At 33.7% G+C, this 26927-nt stretch overlaps 2 protein-coding genes across 17 annotated transcripts in view; one reads left to right on the forward strand and one right to left on the reverse strand.

The window, feature by feature from the left end:
• MCTP1 (multiple C2 and transmembrane domain containing 1) overlaps positions 1-5929 on the forward strand; it is a 596961-nt gene extending 591032 nt beyond the window's left edge. For 10 of the 11 annotated variants that reach the window (XM_014344845.4, XM_034959770.3, XM_034959771.3 and 7 more), the window contains one exon: positions 208-5929. In XM_014344845.4, the coding sequence (XP_014200331.2) occupies positions 208-279 (72 nt within the window). In that variant the 3' untranslated portion in view covers positions 280-5929. The remainder of the gene's footprint in view (positions 1-207) is intronic. The other variant, XM_055112188.2, reaches the window with a different exon arrangement.
• SLF1 (SMC5-SMC6 complex localization factor 1) overlaps positions 1-26927 on the reverse strand; it is a 97505-nt gene that overhangs the window by 7150 nt on the left and 63428 nt on the right. For 3 of the 6 annotated variants that reach the window (XM_034959765.3, XM_034959766.3, XM_003822767.5), the window contains 6 exons: positions 21014-21159; positions 19060-19223; positions 18120-18253; positions 16045-16137; positions 15445-15627; positions 10798-12875 (listed from right to left, as the gene is read on the reverse strand). In XM_034959765.3, coding sequence (XP_034815656.1) covers positions 12394-12875; positions 15445-15627; positions 16045-16137; positions 18120-18253; positions 19060-19223; positions 21014-21159 — 1202 coding nt within the window. In that variant the 3' untranslated portion in view covers positions 10798-12393. Of the gene's footprint in view, positions 1-5122; positions 5177-5680; positions 5785-5930; positions 6008-10797; positions 12876-15444; positions 15628-16044; positions 16138-18119; positions 18254-19059; positions 19224-21013; positions 21160-26927 lie in introns of those variants that run through there. The other 3 variants (XR_004671431.3, XR_010112182.1, XM_008976353.4) reach the window with 3 other exon arrangements.

The following is a 26927-nucleotide window of genomic DNA, read 5'->3' on the forward strand; positions in this document are numbered from 1 at the left end:
CATCAGGGCCCCGTGTACTTTCCAACAGGATTTCCCTTATTCTTGCTCTGTCATTCTATTGCTTTCTGCATCTCAGCTGCAGATCCCATACAGCTTCTAGAGTGAGCACTTTCTTCCCCCCAGCACAGTCTCTCATTCCTTTGCTTTTCCTTTCTTTGCCAGAAAGTGGCCACCTGACCAGTCTTCCTCTGAACTCTGTTTAAACAGGTGCAATACCAAGAACTGAAACCAGATCCTTCTCATAGCCCATATAAAAGAAAGAAAAACAATCTTGGCTAGCCAGCTCCCAGCACTGAGGAGACCAGCATCTGTTTGGGAAGATAAAAGAAAAAGCCCTCAGCCTCAGCAGCATTTCCTTTCTTTCTGCTTTTTATTTATTTTGCCTTTTTATCATGATTGAGAGAATTTGTAAATAGTGTACAAAGGCATATGTCTTTGAATATATACTTCTATTGTACAGACTCAACTTGATAAAGGTTTTGCTACTGCTGTGTCAAAACCTTGTTAGCTGTGGATAATAATATAACACACTGAAAGAACAAATATAAGAATGATAACACTGGAAGATATATTCTTATCTAATTACAAGTGGATTAAATACTCACCTGTGCTCTGATTAAATCTACATCAATTGTAAATGTCGATTTGATTTTAAAGTTTTTTTTTAATGTGACTATTTTTTATCTGAAAAGTAATCCATTACAGTTTTCTATGTTTTATACATTTCAAAAGGGAGGGAAATTCCAAAGCCTGAATAATGGAATGGATACATTTCAATTTAACATATATTCTGGCTTTAGATCCCGACATTCACTCCTGTGCAAATTACTTAGGTATGACTTACTTAGGCTAATTTTAAGCTAATAAGTGAAGGTACATTCACTCCCTCAAGAGAATCAATACTCAGAAGGTTACAAAGTTTTCTTTATAGAATTTCAATCATTCCATCTAAAACCTTAAAATCTCTACAGGACTACATAACATAAATACTGCCAGTTTATAAACGATTGCCTATCTGAATTTTTATACCTACCACTACTTTAATTTATACAGAGTTAGTTAGCAAATTAGCAACCCAGTAAGTACAGTTATCAAAAATACTAGGAAACTATATCCATATCGCTTTTGGTGTCAGATTGTATCTGTGCATCTAAAAATATTTTAATACTCAAGTACTCTCAGAGAAAAAAAAAAACCTGCTTTCTCATTAGATTACTGAAATGCTTTAATTCATACTATGATTTTGTTATTAGTGTGAATTTTAATGTAGAGAATTCAGTGTGCTAAGTGATATGCCAGTGTTTCACTACATTCATTTATTTAAAAAAATCATTCTTGATTATGCATGAAAACCTGTTTTGTAAAATAAACTGCTTGGGGGTGGTGGTTGCCTTTATCAATGTTTCACTATTATCATAGAATCTATACTTAAAAATTGCATTCCCAAGACTCTTAAAGTAGTTTTTGTATCTCACTCCCTGGTATACTAAGGGAGCATAACTCTGGAGAAAAAATAATTTGGTTGGTTGAGAATGTCTTACTTCCCTGACTTGGTAGCGGACTACACTCAGTTGAAATTGCAGCAGACAATGCTTTGCACTACTTTATTAATAATAAACTTGGATGGGGTAAAAGTGGGGGTTATACTGGAAAAACTATAGAAAAGCTAAAAGAAATGTATATTTCACTCTAAAGGAAGATTCTTTAACAATAAATGTAATCTCATTGAAGCTGATTTTTAAAGTATTTTTATTTTAGAGATAAGTTGTTAAATACTATTTCTTATAATAGAACTATTTTGATCTGTTTATATACTATGCTTGAATGTCAATTAAATTCCCTTTCTACAGAAAGGCTTTGACCTCAATATGCTTTATTTAATGTATCATGTTTAAAATGACATGCTTCTGTCTGCATACCATCACTGTTTGTTGCTAAAAACATAATGTTCCATGAACATGATGTTACTACAGAAAGTTTATTGATGAGATAACTGTTTGAAATAACTTTCAATTATACCTTATGTGAGACTTTTATGTTCTGTGCTGACAATGTGTACTCAAATGTCTATAAGCCTGATATTCTACAACCTCAGATGTATCTAGTGGATAGTAACCATTAACAGATGACTAATTTGTTTCACTGTATCAAATTTCAGATGTTTAGTTCAATGGTAATGCTGACTACACATTCATTGCATTAAATACAAAAGAAAATAATCTTTCCCACGTATAATCAGCACTCCTTTTTTTTTTTTTTTGGTGGTTCAGAGATTGATGAGGGATTGTGTGCATATTCTTAAAAATTATATGTCACTTGGAGAAAAACAGATTTGGTTTAAACAAACAAGACTTTTTTCCTGAAACTCTGACTCTTATATGAAAATACCTCTGGAGGGGTGAGCAACCAATGAAATTAACAGAGGAATAAGAACTAGCTTGAGGCACAAAAGTGATATTCAGGGAAATCTTCATTGCTTTTAGAAACTACTACATTCACAGGCTGAAAACAGAATATGTATAGTCAAAATTTTAACTATTTCTTTCCCCTTCTCACATAGGTGCAATTCTGTCTTGAGAGCTGCCTGACTTGCCTTCATTTTGAGATCTGTGATGTAAATATTTCTTAAGAGACTGAATGTCACTCAAACATCTACTTGGACTGCTAACTATTATAGATATTGTGAACTACTAAATATATTCCTTTAGTATCTTTTAGTGAGTAAATTCACTGAGTCATTATTTATATTCATAAACTATTACTGACATTTGTTGTGATAATTCATAAGAAATGCGTATTTGTGCTTTTAAATTTTTCCCAACTTATCAAAAAGAACATAATAGTACTTCTCATTCATTCTGGTACTGTTCCAGACTCAAACTGATTGATTGATAGGTTCTATAGGAATTCCAATTTTTGAACATTCTATATGCACTAGGATAATCTGAGTTGGGAGATTCTTAAAAGGACTCTGTGATATATTTATCGAATACCAACTGTATGACCCTGTTATAGACAACGGTCAAACCAATGATTGTATACTAAAATCAAATCTGGAGTTGAAGTACAGTGAGAGCCAAATTTAATTGATACATTTCTAAAATTATCTTTTATAAAATTTTTATTCTGCATTTAAAAGTGAAGAAAAACTCAGAAGTAAATTCTTATCTAGGGACCACAGGAGCTTTTTTTCCACTTTGATCTCATATCTAAGGTCTCCTATGCTCAAAGTAGTCTACATTTGTATTAATGTTATTCAAAGGCAGTAATTTCAGCGAATAAACTTGTTAAATGGGCCTAAATGTTTATAATGTTGACTAAGCATTAAGAACAAACAAAAAGGTATAAGGCAGTTATACCTTTTTGCTCCAGAAATACAAGTAAAGACAGCTACCATTATACTTCTTGAAAAACGTCTCAGGTATTGCTAAATTAATACTTGCTTAAATTCTTGGGCTTTAAATGAATAGCATGATTTCACACTCTAGTGTGAGTGTGTGTTCAGATGTCTATTCGTTGGTTTGATTAGGGTATCTAGAATCAGCCTTTTCTAATTGCTCAGTAAAGTATGAATTAAAACCACATAGAAAATAATGTGGTAAATTCTTTCTTACAATAGTGTCATTCCTTTCAATTATAATTCTTTTTCCTGGGATGATTGGTGTAACTCACTGAAAGAAAACAAAACATTTTTTTTTCTTTTTTTTTTTGGTGAAAATGTTACCCTCTGGTACCTCAGTTTCTTTTATATAGTGGCAATTTGAATAGAGGCAGTCACATAAGATTTACTTCAGCTGAATGGCTAAAATTTGAGAAATACTATTGAAAAATCTCATTAAAAAATAGTATGCAAATAAAAACTATCAAATGTCCAAAGCAATCATACAATGTAGAAACTAAGAGCATCATGAAAGGTTTCCTGGAACTTAATGATTCTATCTGTGCTTTTCAAAGGAGGGATCTGGGTTAAGAATCAAAAAATAAAAACGATCAAATATTGTAACTGACCTCAAATGAGTTTCAATTTATTGGGCTCTTCTTTGACATTCTAAGCTTAAAAAAAAAAGAAAAAAAACAAAAAAACCACCAAAAACCCAAACAAAAGAAGTGTTCTATTACATGCACAAGCAGTATTTTTGTAAAGACAGGTTTTTAAATTTATATGATTATCCGTACCTCCAAATGTCACTGAAAAATTATTACTCCATTTTTTACAAAGTAAAATACACTGCTGTTCTGCTTTAGTCAATTAAGTGTTATTATATTAGGCAGAAAGATTTGTTTCAAGGAAAGCGGAAATGGTTTACGTAAGTAGCCGTGCCTATGTTTTTTCAGTATGTAGCAAAATTAAAATTGCAGTGCAATTATCCCCTACTACAGATTCTTCAATGTTCCTTCCAAAGAGAAAAGGAGTGGCCAACCTGAGCCAATGAGTGAACCTGAAAACTATCTTTTCTCTGGAGGAATACATTTAAGGAGATCCTGAGGCCTGGCTGAGTGGAACTCACTCCCACTTGCTAGTGGGAACTTGCTCCCACTAGTGAAGAAAGATGATAATATAGGTTCAGTTTCACTTTCTAGTCAAAGACAAGCTCAAAAGGGCTTGAGTCCATTTGAGGGATTTTATTTTGCCAGAGTTCAAATGGTGACAGGTTTGGAGGAAATGCTAAATTCATAGAAAAAGCACACCTGGCCCTCACTACTCATACTTGCCTTTTGCATTACTGGAGACACCTGAGAATAGTCAAGCATTGTTAGAGACAGCTGGACCACAGAAGAGAGATGAGGGGAAGGAAATGACAATATTTGTCCCAAGCTCAAAGAACCCTTTTTAATAAAGCTATCAGAGAACTGAAACCTTATAACTACATGCCCCACAAAACATTCTTCTTTTCTACAGTAGTAATTATGAAAAGTCAAAATCTCTGTGTACCTTGTAACACTGCAACCATGGAAAACAATTTATCGGTGTCGAGAACTAATAAGCTCTTAGAAAAATTTTACAAAGATAGAAGTGTCTATTTGCTATTATACAAGGCGGAGTATGTAATTTTGTCATCTTTGTTTTATAATAGAGGAAGTAGTTAACAATTTCTGAGCAAAAAAACAATGATATACCTACCTCTTACGTTTGGCCTTAAACTCTTACAAACTTCAGTTTCCATGAACAGAGAACCTAGCAAACATAAGAGGGTCTTTGAAGCACACGAGAAGCCATCCAGAAAACACTATACATATCTGACAAAGGAGTTTTTAAACAGATTAATGTGATGTTCCATTATTTGTGTGAAATTGCTTAACATCACTTTTAAAAACATTCATTTTCAGAAGTAAGAGAAAAACTTTTTTAAAAAATCAAAACATACAGCGCTTGGTAATTTAAGCAAAAGCAAAATACTCTGACTTATGGATTGGGGGATTCACCAAGTATTCACCATCCAATCTTGCACACTATGATGCTATGTACTTGATACATAGTACATTTAATGCATATGTACTTGATTTCCCTCCCATAACTGTGACAACAGCCCTGACCGGTAGGTAAGAAATCCTCCCCCTAAAAACAGATTGATACTATCAGGTTGTACTATAGTTACCATGTAGGTATCCAGGATATTTATACAAAACACAACTGTAAAAAGATTGTTCTGAGTTGTACTACTTAAAAGAGTACCTCTCAAGAAGCTATTTTGCCGGCCTTCACAGAAGAGGTGCAAAATAATATGCTCTGGAGAGCTGTGGTAAGACACTCTCAGAATTCTCTCAACAGAGGGTTGTTTGTATCTGCATTAATGTTGCAAATAATAAGTTATAAAGTGGATATTTTTTCAGAGTGATGATAGAAGAAAAAAATTCTTAATACAGTAGTATCCTTTCAAAGCCATTTAAGGTACAATCTTTGAATAAATGTAGCTATCATTTAATCTTACCAGTTTCTCCCTGCTTTTCTGTGTCGTATCTGAAAAATCTCACCAGAGAACAAGTAATTCTTCAGGTCCCATAAATACTAAAATCACAAAGTAAAGATACGTTATGACTCCACATAGTATCCACATGAGCAAGTTTAATCTTTAGCAATTTAAGAGTACTACAAAAGAGTAAAGTCCCCCCAGTTCCCACTTCAACATACTTGGGGCTCCATTTTGAAGTGTCTTAAAGACTAGAGAACCATATCAGTAAAGTGGTCAGATTCACTTTGAAAAAAGGAGCACATGTATGATGCATTTTTTGAAATCTGTGTTAGATAATACTAATTATACTTTTAATTATATCCAACTTTAAAGAGTATATTAAAACTGTAATTTACCTTTTAAAAATCCAGTAGGTGCCAGTTTAAATAAGGCAACTTTAGAAAAATTTCAAGGACTGATTCTTACTTAAATCAGGAGCATTACTTTCAAAATAAATTGGTTACTGGTATTATAAATAAACATAAATCATTACAAAGAAACCTGGAGAGGTGAAAAAGATCCAAAATTTTTTCACATAAAGACAATCACTATAAGCAATTTTTTACTTACAATCTTTTTCCTTATGTAATTTAGATGATATATTTATGTTATTATTTTTTTAAAAGAGTCTTGCTATGTTGCTCAGGTTGGCCTTGAACTCCTGGGCTCAAGTGATCATTCTGCCTCAGCCTCTCAAATAGCTGGGACTATAGGCATGTGCTACCATGTCTGGCTGAGAAGATCCTTTTTAATAACATTTAGTTTCAATTTTAAAAATATTAATATTAGTAAAAAATGATATTTAGGTAAAAGGTCCAACCGCTTTTAATAAGTAGCTTTCAACTCTCTGAGTCCATTTCCTCCAGTAACATGTAGGAACTTAACAGTATTTTTGGGCGTGTAAAAGAACTGAAATGACAGGAAAATAAGAAATGAGTCAAGATTTGCCTGTGAGAAAGGACTGAGTATTACTATTCGAAACAACCTTTTTCTCACAGGAAGACAAATACCACATGATCTCACTTATATGTGGAAGCTAAGAGAGGTGATCTCATAGAAGTAGACAGTAGAATGGTGGTTACCAGAGGCTGGGAAGGGAAAGGGAGGGAAGGCAAAGATGGGGAGAGGATGGTCTCAAGGGCTACAAAGTTAGTTAGATGAACTAAGAAGAGTAAGTGCTGATGTTCTATTACATAGCGGGGCGACTACAGATAATAACAATGTATTATATTTCAAGATAGCTAGAAAAGTGGGTCTTGAACGTTATCACCACAAAGAAATTGTAGAGGTTTAAGATAAATGACATGTTAACCACCATGATTTTATCATTATACAATGTACACATGTACTGAAGCATCACACTGTACCCTAATAAACATGTACAATTATTATGTGTCAATTGTTTTTTAAAAAACAGTGAAAAAAAAAATCTAGCCTGTTTCTGATACCATTAGAACTGGAATTTTATTATTCTTTATTTTTGATTAAATTGAATTTCGACCAAAAGAACCTTCTATAAAACAATTATCTGGACCTTTGGTTTAGTTTATCGAATATTATTCAAAAATTTCAAAGATCCAGTTTATTTCTGAGATTAGTCTACATGCTTGTCTGATTTTATACCTTCATTAAGTTCCATCAATATAATAAACAGTACCTAGAAATCTTTACCCTTTGGATTCCTTTAAGCAGAATGATTCTTAACCATTTTCCCCCTCATCCCCTTGTCCAGTTTTCACCTTTACAATTCTGCTTTTAAGTTTTCCTGGAAAATTCCTTAAAACACATATTTTAATTTTACCAGATTTTACTTATTGCTCGGTAATTTTATCTCTAATGTAAAAAGGAATGAATGCAAAGTAGAAAAATGCATCTTTAGGATGAAGCCAGATAACAAAGATAAATATTCCTTTAAACAAAAACAAAAAAACTATCATAAATCAAACTATTCTGGTCATTAGAAAAATTTATTAAGAGTCATGACATAAACCACTGTTGACCTAACCTTTAGGTTGAGAAGTCACTGACAACAAACTAAGTTATTTTCATCGGTCAACACTTTAAGATTAATGATTTTTCAATATTACTATTTATTTCACTTTGAGACAGAATAGAGAAGCAGTGGTAATTTTAGTTCATCTACTATCAAGATAAACAACAGTATGATAGGTATAAATTCAAACCTGGATTCCAGATTTTCAGTTCAGTGCACCTGACTTTTTGGAAGTGCTAAACCTTTTGTTTTGTTTTTTGTTTAAATTTCTACTCTTTGGTAGAATGAAATTGTATGTCCCAAACTAGTGAGCCCTTCTCTATTAATGTTTAACATCCATAATACATTAACGTTCACTTGATCCAACTCAGATACTTTGGCAAGGAAGAGGATTAGATCTACCAAATCTGGGTTCTACATCTAAAAAGATTTGGGGCCATGATACAAAAATGACTAATTTGGAAGTATATGTTTTAATTCTAATTGGAAATAACTATTTATAAATACTTGAATAAGGGCTTTTGGGGTCTATATTTGTTAAAGGCAATATGATATATTACATATATAACAATACTGCATATTTTGTTAGAAATATGGTTTAATAGTCACTTTGCTGACTTAATGTTGTTGATCTTTAATTCTGCAAGTAGTTTAAAAACCCAGAACAGAGTTCATTATACTTCTGTTTTAAAAAGGGGGTGGGAGGGATCAACTCTTGAAAAACAAAAAGTATTAACATTCTAAAAAAAAAATCACTTATATCTAGTACTAAGGATTGTATTTCAAGCTTTTTAAAAAACATAGTTTAAGTGTATTTATAATCAAAACTATATACTTACACTAAAAAAGACATAGTAATAAATTCAAATATAAAAAGTATTAGGAACAGCTTGTACATATTTTAGATGTTCTGTAAGATAAGTACTTAAGAGGACAAACTCTTTTTAAACATCTAATAATCAATGATGTTAAAAATGTTTTATTTCCTTTGAAAAGGTCTTCTTTGAGTAGGATTTGCATTACCTTGAAAATGTATACTCAGAACCAAGTAAAACAACACTTCAATCTTTTCTAATTAATTTATAGCCTATAATAATTTTAAAATATATATCACAACAAATAACTACCAAAGTATATTCTCCAACTACAGTTCATTTTAACCTACAAGGTGAATTTTCTGATAACATAATTTGATTTACAAGGAATAGTTAACAATTCCATGTCTCCTGTTTTGACAACACCAGGCAGAGCTTAATTCTAATAATGCTATCACTGACCTTTCTAACTCAATCCACATTTGTCATAAAAACAATTATCATTCCTAGTTTTGCAAGCTCCACGTCAGCAGGAGGTGCAATTGGCGTGAAAGCTACGTGATAAATGCCTCAGGGAAAGAGTGCCTCATGTCACTCAAAGATGACCCCTTCCTACTGATTAAGGAGCAACAGTGACAGGCTCTCATCAAGTTCACCGCTTAACTGGAAAGGTGTATAAAGGCATAAGGATTGCACATTCCATGGATATTTTTTTCATGTGAAGGTATTCATTTAATTAACTTTCTATAGCAGCATAAACAAAAATGGCAGATATTTTCTGGAGGTTATATAAAGTATCTTAGTGTAATGCATTTGTGCTTGCTTAAAAATACTAAGACTGCAAAAGCACACCCTACACCCTATCCACTCTAAAATAAAATTGCTAAAATAATACTCATCAAAGGATTAAAGTACTGGACACTTGAATATTCACATTTATAAACTAAAACAGAACACCAATTATTACTGAAATTAATTTTTAAGCAGATGTAGAAGACAATAAAATTCACAATACTTAAGCCTTATTTACCTTCCTAGACTGTGGGCCTTTCCTCTTTTTTTGTAGTTATCCCTTGTCAAGCACACCACCTGGTTCAGAGTAGGTGTTCAAGAAATGCTGAATTCAAAGGAATTAATTTCACATTTGACTTTTATGAGGATAAATGTTTTTCTGGTCATCTTGGAATGAATAAAATGACAGAATATGTATATACTTGGATGATTTTATTCTGCAAAGTGAAATTAAAAATTAACAACCTAGAAAACTCTAACTTCAAAGAGATTTAAGAAACTGCCAGTAAACACTGCATGGGGAAAAGCTGAATCTTAACTGCTCAGAAATCTCCTCTCCAGCTTTATTTACACTGTAATAAGGTCTCTTACAGAAATTTTAAAAATATGATTCCATAGAACTATGATATCACATCTGGCAAAATACAGTGAAGAATAGCATTTCTCAACCTTGTCTTCAGATGCAACTTTGAAAAGTCTGCAATTGAAAATCTAGGACTAAGACTATGAATTATACTTTACTTATTGAGAATTTCTTCTTCCTATACCTCCAAGATAGATTTGGGCAATTATTCAAGGCAATTATTATTATGTTTTCTAAAATAAAGTATAAGAAGTAATTTTGGGAATGAAGCCTTTTCCTGAAAATTTAAATTCATACTCATATACTGGTATTGTTAGCCAGGGCACAGAACACAGTAACCTATGTTTGCCACGTTGGACTTTCGAAGAAGTGTAAAACTTCTTAAAGGCAGAGACCTCAATGACATCTGTTTCACACTTCATGTCATCACTGCTTGTAGAAGTTGGCAGACAGAGCAGTCAATTATGAAATATTAATGCTAATTGCAATTAAACAAATATATGTTATGAACATCTAATTTGGAAAACTACTTTGTACTAACAGTATAAAACCCTAACTCATGATGTTGATTCCTTAATTACCTTAGAATTACTACCAACTTAAACAATTACTATATTGCCTTTTGTCTAAAGGATTCATTATAATCAAAAGAGGAGGTAAGAATTAGAAAGGAAATAATATTTATTAAGTGTCATATGATGTGATATGCTAACAATTCTATCATGACAAAGATACCTGGTGTGATTTCTATTTGACATGTAGGAAAGCCAAAGCTCAGAAAAGAATGTGCCTTGCAATTTAGTTATTAAGAAACTAGACAAGGATTTGAAAATGTGTATGATGTCAAAGCCTATGTTTACAAGTTTATATTAGTTTACCAAGCAAACACTATCCCAGACACCTTTACAAGTGAAGTAAAGAGGTACTCATTGGAATAAAAAACGTTCTTATTCATCATCTGGAGAAGCACTTTACTCTCTATAAGCATTTAAACTTTTCTTAGATAGTCTTCACTATATCATTTTTTGTCTGATACTTTGGCAGATTAATAATAAAGAGATTTGTATGATGCCAAATTTGAAGGCTAAATAGAAACTAGTATTTCCTGAGTATGTGTGGAAAAAGTACTTATTTAAAATATTTTTTCATACTGATGTAGCAGTTTTCAATTTAGATTACAAACCCAGTAATATGATACTGAGCATTTGTATCTTGTTAAAATATCTATTTCCAAAATAAAACTGAAGTGTGTTGCTTTAGCAGATTAACTGCTAAAGTCATCACTTGAATTACATAAAAGCTAAATGGAAGTGTTTATTTTCCACCTGTATCATAATGTAACTTACTCCCAGTAGTGAAGAAACTCCAATTTCAAAAGTGGTTATTATCCACACCCTTTCTTTTAGTTTTACTACAAACTGCTATAAGGAAAAACTGCAAATTAAAACATTACTACTCAGTAAATTCATACTATATATTAAGATCTTAAATAATCTCAAATCTATTACTTAGATACCACTCAATATCTTAATATTAAACTCATAAACCTATGCAGCAGAATGTTTTCAGGTACAGAATACTGGGTTACATAGGGCAGCGACAGATACATTTTGTATATGAATTGCTAAAATAAAACAGATCAAGGAATTGAACTGTCAGACTCTGCATATTTGCTGCATTTAAAAACCAAAAGAATATTAATTATTACTGTAAATTTTAGAAATGTTTATTTTAGAAACACACAAAGCTAAAATGCATATTTCAGTCCAACAACCTAGAGAGAAGAAATAGGGAGCTACATGTTTTTGTTTAGTCTTGTTTTTTCCTCAAAATCCATCCCTAAGAGTCAGGAGCTACAAGTTTATAGGTACGCATTTGTATGAATATGCTTGCCATGATTCTAAGACCTAGAACATCTAGAATACAGGACATTATATTTTGATTTGAAAAAATATTTAAATTAATTTTACATGTACAATATAATATCACTTTCAGAACAAAAAAAATTAATGAAAGTAGAATATACTAAAACAAAATTATTTTTACTTTTGAGTCAAATTCCACACCCTGGAAAAAGTCAGAAGCCCATACTAGAGTTTTGTAGAAGTTTTTTAAAAAATGCTTTTAAAATTTAGCAAGGCTGCAAAGTCTGTCAATAAATAAATCAAATTACTATCTGTCAGTAAGCTATGAAGTCCACAGTAAGTACCAATGCAAACTGAACAGATTTAGAAAGTCAATCCATACTTTCTAGCATCATCATGAAAACTCCATGACTGACCGACACATCATTTCCAATGTTACCATCAAGGCCTCAGTGTGTACCCCAGGACACACTTTCAAATTCTCAGGCAGTTCCTTAAGAATGTGTGGGAGTTTCTGCAATGTCTTTATATTTCCAGCATAAAGATCCAGTAACCAGTCAGTATGAACACTGGTGGTTTCTTTATGACTTTTACAAGCCATAAGCAGTTCATTTAGATGAGTTAACCCTTTGGAAGCTAAAATGAACTCTGAAGATAAATCAAAAATTGAACAAAAATTTAGCAACATCCTACTAAGTAAAAAGGAGCCAAATTCAAGTTGCTGGTAATGAAAATGTTTCTCTGCTTGTGCATGAAAGTTCTCCACTGTATCTTCTATTTTTGTAATAGCAAACAGTTCTTCTTTGATTTGAGGTGAAACCACATAATCCAAGGGCAATTCTCCCTTAGCATTCCTCTGTTGTAAAAGCACTGGGCCTGTGAAAAGAAAATGCAAAATGTTGCAAGTAAAACATTTCTATTTTGGCAGCTTAACAGCTCTTTTCTCCTTTTTCCCAAAGCATCCAGTGCTTTCTTTGCAATCATATTTTGTATTAATTCATGTCGACACAATTAACTGACTATATATATAGACGAATAAAGGTACATTAAAAAAATTCTAGTCAATTACCTAATAAGGTTTCCCCAAACGTGCATGCCTTCGTTAAATAAATAATAAATACAACTACAAATAAAAACTTTTATAAAACTTTATCAACTGTCATTTTAAAATAAGAATTTCAGCATTCCCAGAAGAAATCTTAAAAATGTATTCATCTTATAAATTCTATACAAGAGCCTCAGGGGTATCTCAAAATATCACCAAGAGGAAAAAGTAGTGCCCCTTTCATTGCTAAAACAATTCTAGCAGTGCAAAGACTACAAAACCTTGCACAGATAGAGAACAGTTTTCATATTACCCTTGCTTGTGTTCAATGTTTAGTACAGGTAACTGGTTCACACAAATTACATATTAATTCTTCTAGATCAAACTCAGATCTCATCCATCTATACTAGTTAAACTCATTTAACTACCTACTTAGAAAGTACTAAAGATAGAGTTTATCCACTAAGTACTAAAGGATGATGTGGAGAAGGCAAAACATAACTCAGTATTTGGTTACATAGCAAAGTATAGGAGTACTTTTGCCTTCATCAGTCAAGTCTTATAATTATTTATGCACTTGGCCATAAAAACATTACAGGGGACATAAAGATTTTAGTACTAGCAGACATAATCACTAGGTCCTACAATTATAACATAGATCATATTGTCAGAAAGAGAGAACTGATTATAACTGCTAAAATTCATAATGATGACTCTGAGCAGACATACATAATAGCATAGATATAAAATGTACTTAATATAAAAGATCAACCATTGATAATATGATTAATGTATAATTTATGGAAAGAAGATAATTCTAAAACAAAATTAGGCTCCTTTTCACTGTGCCAACATCTCAAAAAAATTGTTCCAAGTTACTTCTGTTTAAAAAAAAAAAAAAAGACAAAATTACGGACACAGGATACCAAAAGTAAACAAACGTTTTAGAGAAATAAATAAATTCTTGAAATTATTGCTCTTGAGGCTGAGTGACTCACAATGAATAGATAATGCAGTTACTTCAATATAAGTGTCAAACCACTTGACAGGTCCAAACCCAGAATATGACTAAGGCAGAAACAAGTCTGTACGATTGCCAAAGGACCTTGATAAAAACAAATACAATTAGATTTCCTCTTCTAGGATGAGAAACTCATCTCTTTACTATTCTCCACTAAGGGCCCTAGAAAAATTCACATTGGTTGGTATAATGCCATACTCTACTGAAGAGCTGGACCTAATACAATAATGGCTCCTAACAAATATTGGCCTGAATGCCAGACACACGGCTGAGTAGAAAAATAAAACATTAAGGAGGTAGAACTTATGGTTTAGTAAACACAGAATACTAAAAAAACCAAGGTAGAAGAACTGAAAAACATTGACTATGAAATGATATCAGTAAAACAGACACACTAAGGCCTTTAGGGGGCAGGAGAAGACTATATATAACCAAATGTCTTAAACTCCCATGCTATACAGCCTTCCTTAGATGCATATATACTAAAAGGACATCTTAAGAAAATATGCTTTTTGTCTTTATGCACAATCAAATGTTTTAATTACAGGATAAGATAATGTTAAATTTAAATGTAAAATTAATACAAATAAAAACGACAAGTAATTTCTACAAATCTTTGTTTCCATATTCTAAGCTGGTCATCAGTTTTCTTTTTTTCTTTTAAAAGCACCAATCCGTTTTGAACATTTTGTTGTAAAATTTATATTATTCAGTTTAGATATAAGAAGAATGACACTGAAATAATGTGGGGCCTTGCTGAAAGCAAAGATCAAAAATCAGCAGGAAAAACGCAGATGAATATTCAGCTCAAGTTACCTCCTTCACAAAACCCCTGCATAACAGTTATCACCATTTGAAAATCCTCCTGCTTTAACTTAATTGGCTGCAAAATGTGAATGACGAAAAATATTCTAGGATATCATTTTTTTACAGTCTGTACAGAAATGACTCATTAAAAATAAGATTGAGTTTGTAGTTACATACAGGAAATGAAAAAATCCAGGTAATCACAATTGAACATTTATATCCATTTATCAATAAGCTTTCAGAAATGACTGGCTCACAAAGACATTACACACCTGAAGGAAAAAGATAAATATTTAAAACCAGCAAACTCAATTCAAAAACAGACTCTCATACACGAACCTAAATAGGCTTAATAATATATACATAAACAAATATACATTATGAAAAGGATTTTATCTCTACTAATAAAAGGTGCTTACGTTTTAGGAGACTTTTTATCCTTACTTTTTCATTAATATGAAATAAAGGCATCTTTCCTTACAGATTTTAAACATAAAATGCTATGTACCTCTGCAGGATTCATCAAAAAACTGGATAATTTATCAAAACCCATTTAGCATAAACACACTCACCCCCATGCTGTAGTAGCAGCTTGCCAATTTCTACATGTCCGTTTGACAGTGCATCATGCAAAGGAGTCACCCCGTCCACTTGAGTGAGCAGATCTACCTCTGGACAACGTTGCAAAATTTCCTGGACACACACTGTGTTGCCATAGTTACAGGCTTCATGCAAAGGCGTCCAGCCAGCATTGTCTAAATTAGAAATCAAGGCAAGTTTTAAAACAGCAGAAGTAGGACTTTTGGTAGAAAAGTACTGATGTTCTACTTTTCTCATCAGTGTGACTTTCTAGGTGCTTCATATACAAAAAGAATGCTGTGATAAAAATATCTAGGGTGTAATCATATTTCTACCTTAAAAAATTAAAATAAAAACAATTTTAAAATATTAATGTTGGGTATTATCAAAATATGGACACCAAAAAATGTTTTTATACCATTAGTTATAAATCAATATATGAGAAATTTCTTGGCTTTGCTAAGAAATTTTTCTTATACTTTTAAGATACCTTAAGTAAATTTACTTAAATAATTTTTCTTAATGTGATATGAAACTGTTTAATATCACAAATATTAAGACATTGGACTAGACCACAAAGATTTAAAACTTACCTTTAACATTGATGTCTATTCCTGGCAAAGAGAGAAGAAGAATCAATTTCTCCACTTGGTTATTTATGCAAGCTCTATGCAGGGCTGTTTCTCCTGCCATAAAAAATTAATAGATTATTCCAGAGAAGACAAGATATCAACTAAAGAAAATAATCAAAGGGCATGAACTAGGAGATCTGGCCCCATGCCAGAAAATTATTTATTGAGTTCTTCTTTTGACTGGTTTAAACATCTCCTGCATTTAAAAAGGCGGGGGTGGGGGGTGGGAAGGGGAAGGACCCCCACCAATCCATACTGCTTCTGTTCTATCAGCAATTCAGCAATGAAATTCTACTGCAAAAGGTTTAACACAGGCATTGTCTCCCCTAGTTCAAGGTTTAAAGCTTCAATCCTGCTATAAAACCCCCAAATGATCAGAGAACACCAAAAATACTGGGTTTTGCAGCAATAAAAGTTTAGAGTGCAATTGCCCTCTCTTAAATTTATTCATGAACCTACGTTAAATGTATGGCTCTTTTTTATACAGCATTTATAGCTTAATTCAAATGAATGTTTCTGGCTAAGCATGAGTGCCTCTACACACTCAAGTATAATTCAGAACTTCAAATCCATTAACAGATGGTTTGCTGCTTCTCAATAGGCTGTCTGGCTTGGCTACAACAGCAGAGAGAGGGAGAAATGGAGGAATCTTAATATAAACACACCACACACACACACACACACACACACACACACACACACACACAGACACACACACGGATGTAAAAAAAAAAAAAAAATCCCTAGTACCATTTAAAGCTGAACAAGAATAACAAATAGAAATGACAAGGTTTTTTCTAGGAGAGACGCAATTAATGCCTTCTGGCTAAAATTGTCTATATCCATCACTGTTACAACCAAGATTAATAAGATATAAGTGATTATTTAAGGGGAATTTTTTAAAAATTACTATAAATGACTGCTTAGGAAACAAAATGAAATACTGAATCTAATTTGTTCTTGCTATAAAATACTAAGTAGCACATTTTTACAGTGTTCAGTTTTACAGATTATCTCTGTAACTTCTACAAAAACATTTTTTTACATGCATAAAAAGCTTTTGAAGTTTTTCTCTACTATATCTCAATTCTCTTCCTCTCTCCCAGTTCCTTCTGCTGTTCTGCCTAAAATCATTCATATTCATTTTACTTTCTGAAACAATAAAACAAAGAAAAAGAACACTGATTTGTGAAATTAATATCTGAGTTCTCATCTAATATAATTTTCATATTCCAGTCAAATGGACAGTTATTTTGAATCTGTAATATGCAATTAGGAACTTATATCACAATGAAATATAAGTGCTTCACTGTCACTATTTCCATGGGTGTCATAATGTTAATATTTGTATTAAAAACAAGATATAACTCATAAACAACAACAACAAAAAAGACTCAGCAATTTACTTCGGCCAGGTATAGACTTCTGGAAGATCCATTTGCAAGTTATGAGGTGGCTAAGTAAAAGAGGTGCCAAAGTGAATTATTATGCTATTCTTGTTATTTCATCCTTTAGGTACTTAGGTTCCAGTATAGTTAGAACCAAAAGCCAAACACATTTCATAGTCTGGGCTCAATGCCTGGAAGAAAAGAGCCCATATGCTTAACACAGCTATGTAACATAGCCTACTCTTCATTCTTTGTTCACAAAATGTCTAGGACTGAAAGAGATGAAGACTGAATTATACTTTCAAATCAGAAGACACTGATCCTAAGCAGCACAGGTTGAGATGGAATAGAAAAGTAAGGCGGGCAAGTCTGGAATGAGCTCAATGAATGCTACACTGTGTTTCATATCTGTAATGGCAGGGAGAGGAAAAAAAGGAAAGAATACTCTATTATACTGGTTATTAAACAATCACTTTCTTTGCATAAATGACAGTTCAAGAAAATAATACGTTATCCAAGAAGGTACTTCCTGGACCTAGTCCAATATTTAAGTTCAAGTATTCATCAGGGCAAATGTGTGAAACCTGCAAGTACTGACTATAACCATGAAAAGTTCTTAGCATAAATTAATTTAGATACTTGGAATACCTTTTAGATTAGTCTTGTGAAAATTCATCTTTTTAACTACAGAGGGGCAATTCTCCTTGGAACATGACAATTCTCCTTCTGACTTCTTTTTCAATTTTTTTAATGATGAGGAACATTTAGCAAGGTTCAGGTCTCTGAAAGGAAAAGTAAGAAATAATGAAAGCTTGTTTTTCAGCAAGGCGTGCCAGCATACATTAGATGGTATTTTTTAAAAGTCTAGCCCCCTTTTAATTTAAACTCCCTTACTCATTCAATCTTTACTGCTTTCTAATTTTAAAATTTATTTCAACTGTGTAGAAACAAACTTCAGTGCACTAATTTTCTTTTATTAGTCTTACTCCCCCAACTGCTCACTAAATTTATAAATACAGAATGTCAAATAAAGAGAAAAAGACCAGTTAATCCATATTTGGCAGAGAGAATAAAGCAGAAAGCTAAGATCAAGCAGGCCTCTGCTCCCCATTCTTACTTTCATATTCTGATTCTATTCTCTTCTTCCTCTCATAGAAGCTTTCAGGCTTTCCAAGTTTTATACAACATACACTTTTATACACCTTATACTTTTAGAGGAGGTTTCTCATTTTGGGGAAACTACTATAATGATACAGGATATCTCATATGACCATGCATTCTGAAATCCCATCTATATTATGGCAAAGTAGTCATTCAAATCATAGGGCAAAAATTGTGTGGAACTGTATTTCATCAATAATTCATCAATAATTTGATGAGCAGTTTTATTTCTTTTGGGAAGCACTTAGAAAGCATGTACCTTGAATTACAGAAACAGAAAATGTTGATCAAATAGATCTCAAATTGAGTTTTGATCTTATCAGTATAATTCAGACAGTATCACAGATAACCATTAAGTTCAAGAAATGCATCAGAAAAAGAGCTGTACTCCAAAACAAAGCACAGCTGGGATATCAGCATCACTTACGGTAACTCTGGCAGCCCTTCGACTTGTTTTTGTTTAGTACCATTCAGCATTAGTAAGGCTCTCTGAGAGTCAAAACAAGGCCGCTGTCCTATTTTCTTTGATACCTGAATCTTTCCAGACCCAAGCACACCAGTTTTCCCCAAGGCTGGTAAATAGGAATATACCTGTTGAAAAATAATATTGCATTATTTTCTCAACTACAAAAACAGCAGTAAAGAGAAATTATTTGATTCATTTCACTATTACATTTGGTTATATTTTCTTGGTTGCATCACTATGGTTGCCACTCTATCTTGGTTGAACATAATAAAATATTAAGAAAACTAGCTTTGTGTCAAAGTCAATACCATGTGAACAAGCCGAAAAACACCTTCTTAAAAATAATTATATTTTTCTAATTCAATTTTGATCCTCATTTAGGAAAGCTCTTTTGATTAGTCTTATGCCCAACAGGTATGATTCATTTGCATATTTTATATGTATGATTTACATACAACTGGTATTTTGTAATTCCCATTCTGATAATGCCTTGAACAGAAAACAAGTCTTTCTTCAACAGAAAACAAAATAAGGAATAAAAACATCCTTAAAGGATTGTTGCAAAACAGAATTTGACTAATATCTAAAGATATTAATATCTAAAGATAGATATTAATATCTAAAATATTACCTAATTATTAATATTAATAATAATTAATAATATTAATAATAATTAATAATTATTATTAAATATTAATATCTAAAGATAGCCAAAATAAAACTGGAAAACTTTAAATCAAATGTAGCTTATATGCATAATATTTTGCTTTTTAAATACCATTTAGAATTTTGTTGGATCTAGTTCTTTCCAAAATAATAACCTATGTAGGAATTTTATTAGGAAACAAGGATTTTTTACTTTTCTATGATCAACCCTTGGCTATGCTCAAAAGTAATTAAAATTTCTTTTTCCTTTCCTTTCTTTTCTTTCTTTGTTGTTGTTGTTGAGACAGGGTCTTAGTGTGCCACCTAGGCTAGAGTACAGTGGTTATCACAGGTCACTGCTGCCTTGACCTCCTGGGATTAAGGATCCTCCCACCTCAGCCTCCCGAGTAGCTGGGACCACAGGCATGTGCCACCATGCCCAGCTAATTTAACTTTTTTTTAGAGACAGAGTCTTGCTATGTTGCCCAGGCTGGTCTCGAACTCCTGGGCTCAAGGGATCCTCCTGCCTCAGCTTCCAAAAGTGTTAGAATTATAGGCAAGGGCCATCATGCTCGGCCTTAAAATTTCTATTTGGTGATTACCTTCCCCCCACTGCCCCTGGAGAAGGGGTCTCACTATGTTGTCCAGGATGGAATGCAGTGGCTATGCACAAGTGCAACCATAATGCACTACAGCTTCAAATTCTGGGGATTAAGCAATCCTCCCGCCTCAGTCTCCTGAGTAGCTGGAACTACAGGCACTCACCTGCAGGCACTCACCTGCAGGCACTCAGCACGGCCGCTGGCTTTCATTACTCTATTTAGAGACAGAAATATACTAGCTTTTATACAGAATCGAAATACTTATGAATTAATATATTCTGCCTACTTACTTGAAATAACTAAGAATTTTTTAAAATTGAGTTTGTGGGCCAGGCGTGGTGGCTCACGCCTGTAATCCCAGCACTTTGGGAGGCCGAGGCAGGCAGATCACGAGGTCAGGAGATCAAGACCCCGTCTCTACTAAAAATACAAAAAAATTAGCTGGGTATGGTGGTGGGCGCCTGTAGCCCAGCTACTCGGGAGGCTGAGGCAGGAGAATGCCATGCACCCAGGAGGCGGAGCTTACAGTGAGCCGCGACTGCGCCACTGCACTCCAGCCTGGGCGACAGAGCAAGCCTCCATCTCAAAATAAATAAATAAATAAATAAAATTGAGTTTGTGAACTCACTTCTTGAAAATGTAAAGAACCAGAATAGAGAGGTACTTACCATTTTCTGAAGAGAGAGTGGCTCAGAAGAAACACTGCCAGAGCTCTGTAGACACAACTTTTTAAAGACTGCCTCTGCAACAAACATTTGAAGCCAGGAGGAGGAAAAGGAGCAAATGAAAATCTCTAATTCCTGTGAAGAAAAGTCTGGAGAACATAAGGTAAGTCAATATAGTTACTGCTGTATCCTATACAATTTTTTCCATAGGCTATTTCCTTAGTGAAGTTTATTCTGTCAAATGAGAGCTCTTACACCTACAAGATTCATCCACATGATTTTAATCCACAAAAAATAGGTCATATCACTATTCCTTGACTTTTAAGAGAAAATATTTAATGGCACATGTTCTCACACTTGAAAAAAACAATCATTAGGTTTGATTATTTCAGATACAAGTCTTGAAATTACATATATACAGATTAGGTAATATATGAATATATAGAGGGGATTTTCTTTATCACTATACTTTCCAACTACCATTAAAGATCTCTTCCCACAATAGGGATGCTTCTTTGGAAAACCAGTAATTAGTTTTTAAATGAACATACAAGTATTTAATTTGCAATGATCAGTACTGAGTTGACAGGAAGAAAGTAGACTGCTTCCTATGACAACACCCATGAATCTTATCACTGCAGAAAAGGAGGAAAGGCACAAGGTAAAGAAGAAAAACATGAAACAAGAAGAAAAGCACAACGTAAAGAAGAAAAACAAGAAAGGCACAAGGTAAAGAAGAAAAACATGAAACGAGCATGTATAAAGAAAAACATGAAACAGGAGCATGTATAAAGAAGAAAAACATGAAACGAGCATGTATAACGACTTCCTCAGAAGTTTGCACCCACTCTACTATGGGGGATGGTGGATAATTTTTTTTTTTTTTTTTGAGACGGAGTCTCGCTCTGTTGCCAGGCTGGAGTGCAGTGGTGCGATCTCGGCTCACTGCAACCTCCGCCTCCCAGGTTCAAGCGATTGTCCTGCCTCAGCCTCCCAAGTAGCTGGGACTACAGGTGCGTGCCAGATGGTGGATAATTTTAAATGATGAAACAAAAAACAAGAGCCTCAAATATCTTCTACAAAACCTCAAGAACTTCAATAAGAAGAAAATGCATAAATATACCCATGAATTGAAAGTGATAAAGGAGTGACTATTTCCCATGTGATCTATTTAATATTATAAACTATTAATATTCTCTATGTAACATAATGAAAATGCAACAAAATGATGAAAGAATAAATAAGACCAACTAAGAGGATATCAAAAAAGCTAAAATCACAAACAATGTAAAAAAGTTGTGATATTATACAATAAGGGAGATTAACTATAAATACTGGAAGAATAAAGAATAAGTCAATACAGTTAGCAAAGTAAACATAATAAACAGCAGAAGAGAAGAACTAAAATTATAAGCATTAAGTTAAAATATAGTTTTAAAATCAGACAATGATAAACTTAATAGCAGTATAAGGCATAAAAGCTGGCCTCTCTATTCAGGGGTGGAATTCTTTCAGGGTGAAGAGAATGCAGACACCCAGTCAATGTCCTGCTCAGATGCCTTCATAAAAGGCTGGGGCTCTAGTGTCTTGTAGTCCTTGACCCTTGACTCTGATTTTCAATAGTGGATGGGAGAAGTAAAAGAGGATTTGCTCTCAGGTAACATTTGGTAATTTCTGGTTGCCACATTGGGGAAAGGGATGCTATTGGCATCTAGTGGGCAAAGGCCCAGGACGCTGCAATACACAGGACAGTCCCAACAACAAATAATTATCCAGCCCAAAACATAATCAGTATACAGGCTGAGAAACTTGCCTTGACTAAAGAGATCTGATGCCCTTGCCTTGTGGCAGCTTGTCATAAGGAGTGTTTAAACCTTTGGGCAAATGGCTTCAGGTCAGATGTTAACCAGATACAACTAACCCCAAACAGATATATTATCACTGAATTTAGATAATCCCTTCCAATATGGCCTCTACAGAGATACTTTTTTTTTTTTTTTTTTTTTGAGACAGAGTCTTGCTCTATTGCCCAGGCTGGAGTGCAGTGGCGTGATCTCGGCTCACTGCAACCTCTGCCTCCCGGCTCAGCCTCATTCTCCTGGCTCAGCCTCCCGAGTAGCTGGGACTAGAGGTGCTCGCCACCACGCCCAGCTAATTTTTTGTATTTTTAGTAGAGACAGGGTTTCACCGTGTTAGCCAGGATGGTCTCAATCTCCTGACCTTGTGATCTGCCCGCCTTGGCCTCCCAAAGTGCTGGGATTACAGGGGTGACCCACCGCACCTGGCCGAGATACAATTTTTATGAGTTGGAAAGGAGAAAAGAATTACTTACAACCCGTTCTCTTGCTATTACTGAGGCTCTGTTAATATTATCTAAAAATGTACAAGCAGTAAACTGAAGGACAAGAATCAAAAGATAATTTTAACATTTAATCTCTAATTATATACATTAAAAAGCCTATCTATCATCACAGAGTGTACTGCAACCAATTGATCTCTTAACATAAGAACTCTAGACAGAGGCAAAAGCAAAGCAGAAATAACTTGTAGAGTTCAAAAGAGTTGATCTCACATTGAAATTTACAAATGGAGTTATTTATCTAATAAGGATCACATCTGGTAGGCTTACAGAAATAAGGAATACAAAGTATTAATATGACAGGTCGACATATTACCAGGTCACAAAGTCAAGGGGAATAAAAAATAATAGATGAACAAGAGAACACAAGAAAATTAGCCCGTGGACTGTAAGAACTTTAAGGAAAGGGTCATACTTATAGTCCTTACAGTATATAGGTCATTAATCTGTACAGAGTAAACATTTAGTATTTAACAGATGAATGAATGAACAGTTAGCAAATACCAATAACTAATAACAGAAAGCCAAGCTGGGACAATCTTTTTAAATCAAGTTAATGAGATCATGCTACTCTCTTGTTTCAATAGCTTCTAACTCCTTAACAAGGCTTACAAATTCCTACACAAACTCCCTTAACCCTTCTTTGGCCTTATTCTGGCCTCTCTTCCCATCAGCCAGGCCCCAGAAGGTCTCAAACAGTCCTTCTTTCCTATTCAGAGTTTTGGTAAATGTTACCTTCTGACCAAACTTCTACTTACTCTTCATGTTCTGCATTCCATGGTCATACAGTATAAAAGAAAGTTCACCAATCTCAACACCTAGTTTTTCCTGTTCAGAGCACTTATTTTAAATGACATATTTATATTAAGTTAATTACCGTTTATCTCTCTTAAAGTTCCAAAAATAAAAATAAAATAAAAAACCACAAGGACCATGTTTTGTTTCCTTCTTCCACTGTATAGAAAACTGTTTAGCTCAATGCCTGGTAGAATGCCAATAAAATTTTGCTGAATAAACGAAGAGAACAGAAACATTTTGGCTTAGAGTTAGTAATGATACATAAACATTTATATTTAGGAAAAAGGTCTGAAGCATGGAAAGAAATTAAGGGATAACAAAGCAAAAGTGAATAAAGGTTTGGAAAAAGTATTTATCAGGCAATAATGATGTAATCTGAGAAAGGCAAAGGAAATTTATTAAAGTTCTCCAAAGATATGAAAAAAAAAACTATAGTAAATTTTGATGACATCTTCTTTCCCACTGAAACAACTGGAGAAGAAATATGTTTAAGTCAGGATTGGCAAACTATGGTGTGCTGCCTGTTTTTACGAATAAAGTTTTACTGGAACACAGCCATGCTGTCTGTTTATGTATTGTGTATGGCTGCTTTCTTACTACAACTGCAAAGTTGAGTGGCAGGGAGAGACTGTAGGGCCTAAAAAGCCAGTAATATTTACTGTCTGGTACTTAACATTGAACAAATTTTGTTAATCTGTAGTTTAAGCCACTACATGAGGAATTTCAATTAGGCATAAAAAAGAAATTTCAGATAATTTGAGCTTAAAATACAGAAAAGAAAATTTCTGTCCAAAGTGTTTAGAAACAACATAGAGTGGCATCTATATGGAACTGATGAACACGAGATCTGATGGAAAAAATTTTATTTATCTTCTAAAATATCTGTTGCCTTAATTCTTGACAAAACAATTATAAACTAAAAATTATACTAAACTGAAATGAATTTGATAGATGTGAATCTCAGTTGTGTCACAGTATGAATTTTGTACTTCTGAACTAGGAAATATTAGAACATCCAGTTTACCATAATTGAGAAAGATGGACCGATATCTTCAACTGGAAGTTATATAACAGTGAAATTATAACATCTTTACTAATGACTTGGGAAAAGCAAAAGATAGTAACTGAGTAGAAGAATAATGCAAATAAATGATTTTTTTTTAAAAGGAATATCCGCAGAGAAAAGAAATGAGGGAAAAAAAAGAGGTGGCAGACAATGAATTTCAAAATTCTTCATCAAAATATGAACAAAATGGACATTATTACAACACCCCAGAATTTTGATTCTGTGTGTGACTAACATGAGCTTAAACTCAACCTTAGTGTTACTGTTATAATCCTGTTGATGGATTATTTTGCTCCCAAAGATCTATTAATATATTTGATCACTAACATTCAAAACTTTAGATGAGATTTAAATTGTCACTATTGAAAAGTGTTTTTAAGCCTTTTTCTTTACCTTTCTCCAAATGTATACGTGTGCACACGCGTGCATGCACACACACACACATGCACACACACGCACAGTTGGTTGCTTAGCCTTCAAATTTGGTTACAGCTAGGCAATTTAAAAGTTCTAAACATTATTTTTTGTTGTTGAGAAGAGTCTCACTCTGTCCCCCAGGCTGGAGGCTACTGGTTTATGATAAAATGTTCACTGGATTTCTGTCTCTTGACAAAGGTTAAACATCAACCTGCACTAACAGAAAAGAAAAAACTAGACATGGATGAAATTGGAAATCATCATTCTCAGTAAACTATCACAAGAACAAAAAACCAGACACCGCATATTCTCACTCATAGGTGGGAACTGAACAATGAGAACACATGGACACAGGAAGGGGAACATCACACTCTGGGGACTGTTGTGGGTTGGGGGGAGGGGGGAGGGTTAGCATTGGGAGATATACCTAATGCTAGATGACGAGTTAATGGGTGCAGTGCACCAGCATGGCACATGTATACATATGTAACTAACCTGCACATTGTGCACATGTACCCTAAAACTTAAAGTATAATAGTAATAAATAAAAAATAAAAAAAAGAAAATAGAAAAATATTAATTTGAACCATTTTTAGAAATACATGTTTAAAACTTTTGGCTGGGCGCAGTGGTTCACACCTGTAATCCCAGCACCTGGGAAGCCGAGGTGGGCAGATCACCTGAGGTCTGGAGTTTGAGACCAGCCTTGCAAACATGGTGAAACCCCCATCTCTACTAAAAATACAAAAAGTTAGCCAGGCTTGGTGGCATATACCTATAACCCCAGCTACTTGGGAGGCTGAGGCACAAGAATCGCTTGAACCGGGGAGGCAGAGATTGCAGTGAGCCGAGATCATGCCACTGCACTCCAGCCTGGGGAACAGAGTAAGACTCTGTCTCAAAAAAAAGACAAAAGAAATAATGTTTAAAACTTTTAAACTGCCTAGCTATAACCGAATTTGAAGCCTAAGCAACCAACTGCGTGTGTGTGCACATGCACATGTGTACATTTTGAGAAAGGTAAAGAAAAAGGCTTAAAAGTACTTTTCAATAGTGACAATTTAAGTCTCATCGAAAGTTTTGAATGTTAGTGATCAAATATATTAATAGATCTTTGGGAGCAAAATAATCTGTGACAGGATCATAATAGTAACACTAAGGTTCAGTTTAAGTTCATGTTACTCACAGAATCAAAGTTCTAGGTTTTACACTTGTCATGTGAAAACTGAAAATAACACTGGATAACAATGTCCTGCTTTAAAGCGAAGGGAAATTCA

Source organism: Pan paniscus, chromosome 4 (genome assembly GCF_029289425.2).
Source record: "Pan paniscus chromosome 4, NHGRI_mPanPan1-v2.0_pri, whole genome shotgun sequence".
Lineage (NCBI taxonomy): Eukaryota > Metazoa > Chordata > Mammalia > Primates > Hominidae > Pan > Pan paniscus.